Raw genomic sequence first — 12,233 nt, forward strand, 5'->3', positions numbered from 1 at the left:
GAAATCATAAATAACTTAGAATTATGGCAACACAACTTGCTTTTTGCATTTATGCCCATAAGCCCATTGTATGTGCACTGTCTTTAGGTATAAATTCTGACGAGAAGAAACTTTGCTAGGTCCTTAGGATCCTGAAGACAGCTTATTGATTTCTCTAACAAAACTACAAGGCATTGTTCAGTCAGTGCTCTTCTTGGAATTAAGATACCCTCCTAATTTATGTTCAGCAGCAACAATAACATCCATAAAAAGGTCAATGTTTATTTAAAACAAGAGGGGCAGTTCTCTTAAATTTTTAAATAAACATTTATTATGGAAATTTTCAGTCATTCATCAAATAGAAATCCCCATGTACCTGTTACCCTACTTCAATAATTATCAACATTTATACTTCACTTTAAATAAGTACATTACAATTCAGGTGAAAGGATTACTTTCTGAACCTATGTACTTTAATGACAGGGTAGAAAAAGAAATAAATGCTACATCATGGCTAGTGACTACACATAGGATCATAGGATCGTTGCACACTTTGGAGAGCCAAATTCTCATAAGAGAGTCTCATAAAACAAGGAAGTAAATTTCTAAGAACGTGAGTAGTTCTTGGCCATATAACAAATAGTATAGCTGTCAACATAATTTTTTATCCCCAAAGTAAAATATTGTATTATAGTAATGTATTCTGTATCAGGTTATTTTTACTTAATCTATTACCTATAAATTTAAGTCAGAAGAAAGGGTTTTTTTTAATGCTTTGCGGTGAGCTGTAGGTATGGTTTGCATTTTTCATCTCCCATTTCTGATGCCCATCCTGCAGGCACTCTCCATCTCCCCTTTCATATTCCGGGTTTGACAGTTAATATCTGCAACATTCGGACTTTCCTAACTTAATAGGACAAACTGGGTAGCACTTATTTGATAACTGAAAGGAATGTCTAATGCTAATCATATCAGACAGCAAGATCAATTTTTCAAATATGTGTCCTGGGTATATTATATAAGATCAATCTAATACTCTCCTTCTTTCTCAGTCTTTCTGATTTGAACCTCTCAAATCAAATCAGCCAAGCTGATGTTATAGTCTTGCTAAAGACTTGGACTCCACAACCAATTTGTTCAAAATTAAATTTCTGATTTTACTTTTTTTATTTCATTATTGCAAGTTTTAAACACTAAAAGCTCTTCTTTTGACTGGTCCAATCTTAGAAACAAAATTTTCCCTTTCTCTATTATACTACTCCCAAGTTGGATTTTACTTTTGATTGTAATGAATATTTGATAATAAAAATATATATTTTTTCATTCTCAAGAAATCTCATGAGAAAACACCCTATTTTTTTTCTTTTTTTCATAAATGTGATTTAGCTTCTGTGACCTTCTCCATGAATATTTTAGAGTTTATGCTGAAATGCAGTTTTTCTAAATTCTGACTTTGCATGGTGAGGAGGCTTTTCTTATGTAGCTTTGTTCCATGACCCAGTTATTGGGGCCAGGCCCCTTCTATTTTGTGACTCAGGTGCCTCTAGGACATCGCTATCTGCTTTCAGGCAACAAAAATGGAAATAGCTTGTGGAGGGGACTCCCCACACCCAGAAAGCCATGTCACAGGATTGGCATTTGTTACTTCCAGTCAAATTCCATTTGCTACACCTAACTGCAAGGAAAGCTGAGTGGGTACCCAAGAAAAAAGGAGTTAGAGTTGTGGTGAGCAGATGGCAGACTGCTGTACCTGAATCTTTGCACATTACAAAGAAAGCTTCGAAATCTGATGAGCCTTAGCAGAGGGGAGGAGAGAAGTGAAAAGGCTGAGTCTGACTCTCACTGAGGCCCTGGAGATACAGACACAGCCTGTTTGGTTCCTGGTTTGCAGATCCTACCTGGAACTGATGCTGATGTGACTTCTGGAACATTGGTGTCGGCAGCGGAAGGGACCCCAACAGAGGAAGCAGAGACAGAGAAGGAAGCAGCTCTTCCTACTGGGGAAGGAGCAGGTTCAGAGGAGCCCAAGACTGATACTGAAACCACAGAGGTCGCAGACAGTGACAGATCTCAACCAGAAAAAGCAGAAGCGGCAGCACCTCAGGTAAGTGTCCTGGTGAAATGGAAGCTCTCGGGAGAGGCGCCGGTTGGAATGCTCTGCCTGTTTGTTCCTGGTGATAACTCTCGGATGTAGACTAGGTTTGTAGCCATTTTGTGGCATACTGCTCCATGAAAAAAAATTAGATTCTCAGAAACAATGGTCACACCATTTTCTCAGTGTCAGTATTCTGGGGTCCCACACAAGCCCCCAGGCTACGGTGGACTGGGCTTAAATTAAGCACAAGTAGAGGTGAAGGAAACTGTGCAGTAAAGTGATGGAGAACAGGAATGTAGCATAGACGACAAAGGATGAGAATGGAGGGAAGAGAGTGAATAGAATGGTATAATAGGGTTGTGTGGATTATGTGAGAAAATAGCCATTAAGTGCTTAGCCTGGTCACAGGCACATGCCTAGAACCCAGTATTAGTAGTTAAATCATGTTACTATGATTACTGTTTCGTGGTGGTTATTATTATTAGAGTGCCTCCAAGTTCACCTCAAATTAGGCTCCTTTTACCAAAAGCCCATCCTTATGTTGCACTTTCAAAAGGAAAATGGGTCGTTAAACGCATGCGTGGGACTTTGTCCCAGCTCTTGCTTGCTTAGAGAAGTTCAGAGGCAGCACAGCCATCTGTGCCGTGACTGTGGAAGCCTCAAACCTGGTGCAAGTAAGGGTAGCTCTTCTAAACCCCAGATTTGGGTCTTCTACATTCCAGAAGGTAATGGTGAAGAGTGGGCTTGATGTCATGCCTTCCATCTTTCTGATTATTATATTCATAATAAATTTCCAGAAATCCTTCCAAGGCTACTAGAAGTTTGAGACTCAGTTACCCCTTTCATCCCACTTGAAAAACAGCAGGTAGCATTGGTGTTTGGAGAAATAACTCAAGAGTATATTCTATTCATTGTAATATTTTCTTGTCACCATGCCAGGGATATTTTTGTATATATTGTTATATTTGTTGAAAGAGTGTATTACTTTCTCCAAATTGAAGAATGGAAGTACTTATGTTCACCAATATCTGAGGGAATATAGAACTTAATCTGAAAAGCAATAAATATCTCCAGACTTTCATTATGTGAGTTAAATTTCCCTTCTTGCTCATCTTTGTCAAAACATAAGAGGGAAGTCTGGATCCTTTGGTTCTGCTTTCCTAGGCAATAGAGTGTTGGAGTGGTTGGTGGGAGTTGTAATCCCTTAAACTGTGACTGTGGTGTGGCTCTAATGATAATTAACAAGCAAAGGACAGGTAGATTATCTCCAAACATGGGCCACATCATTACCAACTGTGGTTTCAGGCTATGTGGGAGTCCCATGAGACTCTGGGAGACAAGCAGTCACAGGAGATTAAATGTCAGCTTCAGGTGAGTGTTAACATTCAGCGGGACAAGAAGTGACCACTGCAAGAATGGGTCCATCCTTGGAATCCGACTGCATTTCCTTTCAGGACTCTCTCCTCCACCCCGCCATGCCTTCGCTCCCTCCCTGCAGTCTCCTATCCATCCTCTAGTTTACATAGAAACCTTACTCTTGCCAAACTGGAAGATTGTTCAGGGATCCAGAAATCAACCCCTATAAGGGTATTTCTCTCTGGAGAGATAGAAAGGAGAAAGGTCCTGCAAGGTGGAAGGCCCAAGGGCCAAAAATCCTAAATCGGGTTTGGGGAACAGCAGGCATTTAGTTGAGTGAGGGAGGTGGGGAAACTGGGAGCCAGGGACAGTGTGACAGGGAGGATGCAGATGTCTTGCCTCCAAAGGACCTGTTCTGGGGTGACCCACAACAGACGACCACCAGAGTTTGAGTTTGAATTTTGGAGCCTTTATTTGCTGGCCAGCAGCTACAGTTGCAGCATCTCACCCATGTAAGAGCCGAACTGCAGCCCCGACCCTTAGTTCTTCTCTTACGTTATGCTCAGGAACCACAAAGGCACTGCAGTAAAGGGATTTCCAATAATTTGTCAGGCTGTCAGCTTTTGGTACAGGAAACAAGGGGGGACCTTTAGCAACACAAAAGGAACAATTTAAACACAATGTCTTATAATGAGTAATGGGGTTATGCTTGGCTAGAGTGTGACTGGTTTGTTCTTTCTATGGGAACTCAGGGGGGGGCGGTGATTATTGGGCTAGCTTGTCGGGCTTGTCCTGTACAGTAGGGATCTTGTTCTACCTTTACTGTTAGTTCCTTAGGTATATTCTTGTGGCCATGGTGGCCAGAACAGACCGCAACATTTTGTTTCCCCAGGAGAAAGTCATCCCTTCTGTCATCATAGAGCCTGCTTCCAGCAATGAAGAGGAGGGAGAACATGAAATAATTATAGGTGCAGAGTCCAAGGAGGAGACTGAAAACTCAGCTCTTCCAGGCCCCACCAGTGAGATGCCAGAGCTGGCCACTGAGCAGAAGGCCACTGAGGACTCCCAGCCTGCACCCTCCGCTCCGTCTGCAAGCCAAGCTTCTCCGGAAGTGCCTCCTGGCTTTCTCTACAAGGTCTTTCCATTTTTAATTTTTTAAATCTGGTGGTCAATTGTCCTTCCTTTGCTTTGACGCACTTTGCTTACACCTTTGGTTTTCCAATTTTTGCTTTTACTTTTTGCCTTACATACTCTTTTTCTGTACTGCTTTCCTCTCCATCCCAGTGTCACATTGCAACATGGCAGATTTCTGTGCTGTGGAAAGGAGAACTACAGTGATGTTTTTCCATTTTTTGGCAAAGAATAATTAAAGGATATACCCCTTGGTAGTGCATGGGTTAATGCCTTCCACCTGAGTGCTCTCTGTGCTCCTCACAGAGCTTTGTGGGTGCCACCAGCCCTGGGCTCATCTGCTCCCAGCTGGATTATACACCTCCGGAGGGCAGGAAACAGGAAGCGCCCATTCCACTCTGGCACCTGGTTACAGTCCAGAACACAGAGTAGGGGGTCAATAAATATTTTACAAATAAATGAATAAATATGTTAATGACCTTCTGTGAAAAGGAAGAGAGAAAAGAGGCCTAAATTTATGGACAGAAGATTTTGCTCAAAGAAGCCATCAGGTTGCATAGAGCCTTCATACACGGAAAGGTCCTTACAAAAACAAACAGCAAATACCTGAAAACAGGCTTCCACCAAGTGTTAAAGACAGTTAATCCTCCTTAATAGAATATTGTTGGGAATTAAAAGTTCCATAATTTGAGTTTACATTTCAAAATTCAGCTCTTTTTCTTTTAAAAAGTGTTAAATTTTTGTTTGTTTGTGGGGCTAGGATTGATTAGTCATGATCTTTTTGTTCCCTCTCTGCTCATTAGAAAGTAACTGCTACCTTGCTAGCTCCAATGGGGATGAGGTGGGTATAATGGATTTATGAATTAATTATGTGAAGAAAAACTAAGCCTGTAGCAGGTGAAGGCATGTGTCCCACTGTGTTTTATGTAGAGTACAAAGAATCAGGGTGCAGGGTGTCACTGAAGGCCAGGACTGTCTGGGCCCTCTGGGCTTCCCTCACTGACCACTACACCCCTCTCTCTGAGCTTCCATTTTCTCATCAGAAGAATGAATTTGGGGATAAGATAGTAATTTCCAGCTTTGACATTTTATGATTCTACATGCAAACAGCAAATTTTAAAAGGTGATTATTTAATCTCATGAGTGGGGTTGAGGGGAGAGACATGGGAGAAATAAACCTGGGTGTGATTATAGATAGTTATTCAAGCTGCTACTTTTTAAAAAAAAATATGTTTTCATTGATTTCAGAGAGAGGAAGGGAGAGTGAGGAAGAGAAACATCAATGATGAGAGAGAATCATTGATTGGCTGCCTCCTGCACGCCCCCTACTGGGGATTGAGCCCCCAAACCTGGGTATGTGCCCTGACCTCCTGTTTTATGGGTCAACACTCAACTACTGAGCCATGCCAGCTGGGATGTTCTGTCTACTTTTTAAAATTTTCCTATAACCAAATTTTAAAGAAATCTTTCCATAAAAGGGAACTAGAAACAGGTTGTTATGTTTAAAAGGTAGGGCAGGGAAAGAAGGAAATTTAACATAGACATTGAACACAGGGTTTGATTAAATAGTGATTTCATTATAACATGAAAGTGATGGTTTTTCCAATAGGACAGAAGCTATAGTTAGAGGAACGTTCCATTACGCATTTTTAATTCATGTCAAAAAAGTTACAATAATAAAGCATCAGTGATAATTAAATGCAAATCTCCAACAAAAATATGACGAATTAAACTTTAATTAATGCACAACATTTTACCTCTAGCAGAAGGTATTGTGTTACTAAATATGCATCCAAGTGGCCTTGGTATCTGTCTGTAAGAATAGAATGTTTTAAGTAAACAGAATAGGATTTCCATTCTGCCTTTGGAGGCCTTCTCCTCCCTTGGGGTGTGATACGGGCCTTCATTTTTATCTAGCTTAAAGATGCTTCCAAGAGTGCCAGCGGATCATCTGACTGGAAGAGTATGACTCGACCTCTATTTTCCTTCCTAACATTAATCAGTTCTTTTACAATCTTGCAGGTGGAAGCATTGCACGATTTCGAGGCAGCAAATTCTGATGAACTTACCTTACAAAGGGGTGACGTGGTGCTGGTGATCCCCTCGGATTCAGAAGCTGACCAGGTAAAGGATGATATTGGAAAGTACTACAAGCTGTATTTGTTTTTTCTTAAGGGTCAGTTGGGCACAGTGACTTCCTGAAGACTCTTTCATTTTCTGAGATACTGCAAGGAAGTTCTGAAAAGGATTTAAGGGCTTATGACCACAGTACATCACAAATTTTAGGTTTGGGATGCTATTACATTGTTTATTTTTTGTACAAATAGATAACCATTTCTTATTATGTATCTACTTTCTAGGAATGTTGTCTCTGAAACTCCAGTCTTCAGGAAATGCAGACACTATTCATGTGCACTAAAAGTCTCCCTTCAGAAGTAGTTGCCTCTAGAGGTGTGGAGATTGACAAGGGGAGACAGGAGAGACTGTCTGGGGAATAGAAATGTTTTATATTTTGATAAGGGCATGGGTTACACATGTGTATGCATTTGTCAAAACTTAGCTGAACTGTTCACTTAACAATTTTTGCATTGCATAATGTTTAAATTATGTCTCAATTCTAAAAAGTTCTTTTAAAAAATTCACCCCCAGGGATATAAAAGTCACCTCCAAGCATAGTGGTCTGATGTTAAGGAACTGAGGACTCCACATTGCTCTTCTTCATAAGATTTGTGAATCCCTGAAATGGCATGGAAAATGTGTAAATGTGTCTATTAATGTGTTTTTCTGGAGAAAAGCTGTAACTTCCATAATGTCTCAAAGAGACATATGAGCCTTCCCCCATATAATAAAGTCACTATGTTTGAGGTTAAGGCTTACATGCCCCATGTTTTTTTTCTCTTGATAATACTCTTACCAAGAAAGGTAAGGTGCTGGGTTGAACAAACAAGTCTCTACCACAATAAACTTAAATTACAAATTAATAATAATTGAAATAAATCTCTAAGAGCTCCAAATATTTAAAAATAAAAAAATACATTTCTAAATAATCCATGGATAAAAGAAACCATAATAAGTTGAATAAATATTTCATAGTGATCATTAATTTCTAAGTTTTCAGCCTAAGAAAATAAAAAGAGATCAAATTAAATACAAAATACATAGGTGAAAAGAAATAACAAAAATGAATTCACAAATGGATTCAATAAAAAGACACACTGTAGAAAAAATCAGTAAAGCCAAATGTTCTCTGAAGAAATTAGTGAAACTGTTAAAACCCTCTAAATACTCTTTAAACAAACAAAAATGACAAAGCATAAATTACCAATATCAGATCAGGCAAAAGCGTCTGGTTATCTCAAAAACCCCATTCTAAACTGAAGGTGGCGATCTGCTGTCAATAATTCCTCTCAGCTTTTGTTTATCTGAAAATTTTATTCATCTTCATTTTAAAATGTATTTTCCCTAGAGAAAAAATTCTGAGTTAACTTTCTTTTCTTCAACTCTTTAAAAATATTGTTTCAATTTTTTCCAGTCTCTACTGTTTATATGATAGCTAATACTGTGAGGTTTTTCACTGATTTTAAGAAATTCTCAGTATCATGTTTTAATCATTTCAACTATAATGTGCTTAGGTCTTGTTTTTTTCATAGTTTTCATGCTTGAGGTCGGTCCACTGAACTCTTTAGTCTTGTACCCAGATTTTTTTCACTACATTTGAAAGACTTTCAGCTGTTTTTTCTTTTTTCATTTTTCTTTTTTCTCATTTTCTCTGTCAACAATTATACATATTTTGGACTTTTTGATGTTTAAGAATGTTCTTTTTTGTTCAATATTTACTACTCTCTGGTACTCTGGTTGGATAGTACAGTGACCTTTTCTTTCACTACTTTGAATTTGTTGCTACAGTTATCCTGTGACTTTTTCAGTTAGGATTTTATCTACATAGTTCTATAATATCTATGTTGTTCTCTTATATCATTTTCATTTCTTTACTGAGATTTCATATCTATTCTCATTATTACCATCTTTTAATTTAGGTACATGACTGTATTTATAATGACTTTTTTAAATTTCTTACTGCTAATTCCAAAAGCTAGCCCATCCTAGAACACATTTCTATTGATTGCCTTTTATCATTTGGTCACATTTTCCTGTTTTTCCTCACCTCTAGAATTTTTTTTAATTGGTCTGGACACAGTGGGTAATACATTATAGAGTCTAGATTCTGTTTTCTAACTCTGAAGATTATTTCTTCTAGCAAGCATTCAGACTACTGGATAATTACCTTGAATCCATGGAAGTTTGTTTTACCCTTTGTTAGAGTAGGTCTGTTTCAGTTTTGCCTTACTCTTAGGATAAAAATCTTAGGCCTGGGCCATTGTCTACTTCTAAGATGTACCCCATCTGGAATTTCAATAGAAACCCTGACAGGTTTATCAAGCTCCCTAACTTGATGGGATTTGAACTCTAAACTCTGCCTCCCCTCTGCTGGCTTGAATCTCTACTCATCTTTTTCAGCCTTCCTGCTTTCCCAAGGCTCCTTGGGGATCCTCCTTATGGATTCACAGCTTGGGAGCAATTCAGGACTTCAGGGAAGCTTCTCTGCATATTTGGGGACTTTTTCTGTATCTTCTTTTCAAGATATCCCTCATCGCCCAGACAGTGTTGCTCAGTGGTTGAGCATCAACCCATGAACCAGGAGATCGAGGTTCAATTTGGGGTCAATTCCTGGGTTGGGGGCTCAATCCCCAGTAGGGGGCATGCAGGAGGCAGCCGATCAATGGTTCTCTCTCATCATTGATGTTTCTATCTCTCCCCCTCTCTGAAATCAATAAAATAATATTTAAAAAAAAAGATATCCCCCATAAAAGTATAGCTGCTCTGGCAGTCCTCAGCTCTATCCCCTGAATGCCCTGCATCACACAGGCTGAGGAGAATCCTCAGGGGGAAGGCAATACCAGCACAGATCTCACTCATACAGCACCCTACTTTCAAGAATTAAAGATTCTCCAGTTTCTGCCTGCTTTTGGTTACTCTCAGTGCCTTCAAATAGTTGTTATATATGTACAATGCCTTTACTTATAACAAGCCCATTATATAAGTTTATTTTATATGATATATTTTGTAACAGTCATTTGTATATAAGAATAATTACATATATCTATACATATGTATATTAAGTATATATAAATACGTAGTTATTCTAGTGCTCATAATTGCTCTGTGCAGAAGCATTTGTCTGCTACAAGCCATTTCACCATTACCAAAACTGGATATTCTTAGTCTACCACATATTTTAAAGAGTTAAATTTAATTTTCTATATTTGCCTCAGCTAAAGATTTGTACTGGCTAATAATAGTCTTCACTTTACTATATAAATTTTATTTCAAGATTGACATTTTGAACTATATCTTGATTATAGGTTTGTGCCAGTCCTTTACTTTTTTTCTTTATTGAAACAATTTTAAAATTCATGACTCTACTTGGTGCCATTAGATTTTTCACTCAGTAAAATATAGACACTTGCAGGGAAAATGTGGCCTTTTATATGCTTCCTAGTGGTTTAGAAAATATTTTATATCATAGAAATGTACACATTAAAGCTATATAATCTTATTAACCAATACCACCCCAATAAATTTAATTAAAAGTAAAATAAGAAGAAAATATTTCATTATCACCTTTTAAGTATAACTTTGTCCTTCACACATATAATATCATGATTTTAAAGAGAATACTTTTTGTCATCAGCAAGGATGTTATCAGTTATTTTACTGTCATCTTTTTCTCACTGTTATTTTTTCTGCCTTCAAAAATTGACCTGTCTAAATGCTTATATTTCTTGTCTATATAGCAGCATCAATTTATAGTGTCAGATTATATCACCTGGGAATGTATTCAGCTTTGTTATTTAATTTTTGAGTCCTCATTTATCTGATGTACTTGAACCTCATTGAGAATTGGTTCAGATTAAATCTGGCCATCCCTCATTTTAAGAGGGATCTCTTTAGTGTATTCGTTAACATAATAAAGATAGTCATTCCCCACTAGCTTTGCTTCCTAAGGTCTGTATGTTTCATATTGTTCCTTCAACTCGGCTTTTTCCATCTAAGCTCTACTTATCTTCCATAGGCCAAGGGTAGACGGCAGCCTCCATTTCTCAGTTTTACACACCGTCTCCCATGCTGTGGGACCACATACAATGGGTTATTTAACCTTTCTTTGACTGAACATCTATAGTTCTATGATGGCACTTCCACAAAATAGACAAATGTTTGTAAGGAACAATTTGTAAAGAATATATGAATGGCCCGGCCGGGCGTGGCTCAGTGGTTGAGCATCGACCTGGGATCCAGGCGGTCGGGGTTCGATTCCCGGTCAGGGCACATGCCTGGGTTGCGGGCTCGATCAATGACTCTCTCATCATTGATGTTTCTGTCTCTCTCTCTCCCTCTCCTTCCCTCTCTCTGAAATCAATAAAGATATATATTTAAAAAAAAAAAAGAATATATGAATGTTTGCAACAAGAATATCATGACAGCCTACTGCTTTGTACTTCATATAAACTTTAAAATTTAGATACTAGAACAGCAGCAACAAACACAACGGTAATATCAGGTATCATATCTAGCCGTTATTATTTGATAAGCCTGGTCTGTGGTGGTTTATTTGGATTGCGTGATGCGAGCTGGGGGAGAGAACGACAGTTGTTTCTTATTAGCACGTGGTTCAGGATGAAATACAAAACCTTCTATGGCCTTGTCAGCACTAGATTCCAACCCAGGGGTCCTCAAGCCTTTTTTTCACTGTGACCCATAGGACAGGAAACATTGTGGGCATGACATACTTTCACATGGCGTTCCTCTGTTTGTGCCAGCTATAATTCTAATCCTTTTCATTAACAACTCATGTAATAATCCAGTTACCATCAATTAGCTATAGTTTATACAAGATTATAGTATTAATATTAACCTTTAGTTAGCCCTCCCACTGATCTCAGCACAGCAGTTAACACGAACTGTAACCTCTTGATGCAGAGCCACAACACTAATTAAACAAATTATTTCATTAAATTGTTGGCAGTGTATATTTTCCCAGTGGTTGAATTGAAAGCCCTGTCTTTGTCTTTCAGGATGCAGGCTGGCTGGTAGGAGTGAAGGAATCAGACTGGCTCCAGTACAGAGATCTTGCCACCTACAAAGGCCTCTTTCCGGAGAACTTCACCCAGCGCCTGGATTAGGACCAAAAGTATTATAGAAAGAGCCTGGTTTTGAGGTTTTCATTCTTCATGAAAACCTGAAGAATTTACTTTTTCTATTACACTCTTACTGATATACAGACTGATGCCAGATAAAGCTTGGAAGGATATATCAATGGAGCATGTGTTCAAAAAAGTATAAGAAAGAAAAAAAGTGAATGAAGGAGAAAGTCCTCACTGGCTCCCATGTTATTAAGAACAAGTTTATTTATGCTTTGTCCAAGCTGTGGAGACTCTTGTACTTGATCCCCTCCCACCAAGTCTAAAGTAGCTTTCTCCAGACCAGAACCTTAACTTTTCTGCACCAAATGTGTGGTATTGAGTGGCTTCCCTGCAGAAGACGTGATGAACTATCCTGTAATACAAGATTATTTTATTCCCCAGTGCAGGTGTGAGCACATGCACTCATGTGC

The 12,233-nt window shown here is 38.6% G+C and overlaps 1 protein-coding gene across 3 annotated transcripts in view; it reads left to right on the forward strand.

The window, feature by feature from the left end:
• Window positions 1-11,950, forward strand: part of LOC308561935 (amphiphysin) — a 240,406-nt gene extending 228,456 nt beyond the window's left edge. For all 3 annotated transcript variants that reach the window (XM_081147581.1, XM_081147583.1, XM_081147582.1), the window contains 4 exons: window positions 1,871-2,083; window positions 4,323-4,565; window positions 6,584-6,685; window positions 11,695-11,950. In XM_081147581.1, the coding sequence (XP_081003707.1) occupies window positions 1,871-2,083; window positions 4,323-4,565; window positions 6,584-6,685; window positions 11,695-11,802 (666 nt within the window). In that variant the 3' untranslated portion in view covers window positions 11,803-11,950. The remainder of the gene's footprint in view (window positions 1-1,870; window positions 2,084-4,322; window positions 4,566-6,583; window positions 6,686-11,694) is intronic.
• The last annotated feature ends 283 nt before the right edge of the window (window positions 11,951-12,233 follow it).

Source organism: Miniopterus schreibersii, assembly GCF_964146895.1.
Source record: "Miniopterus schreibersii genome assembly, chromosome: 9".
Classification (NCBI taxonomy): Eukaryota; Metazoa; Chordata; class Mammalia; order Chiroptera; family Miniopteridae; genus Miniopterus; species Miniopterus schreibersii.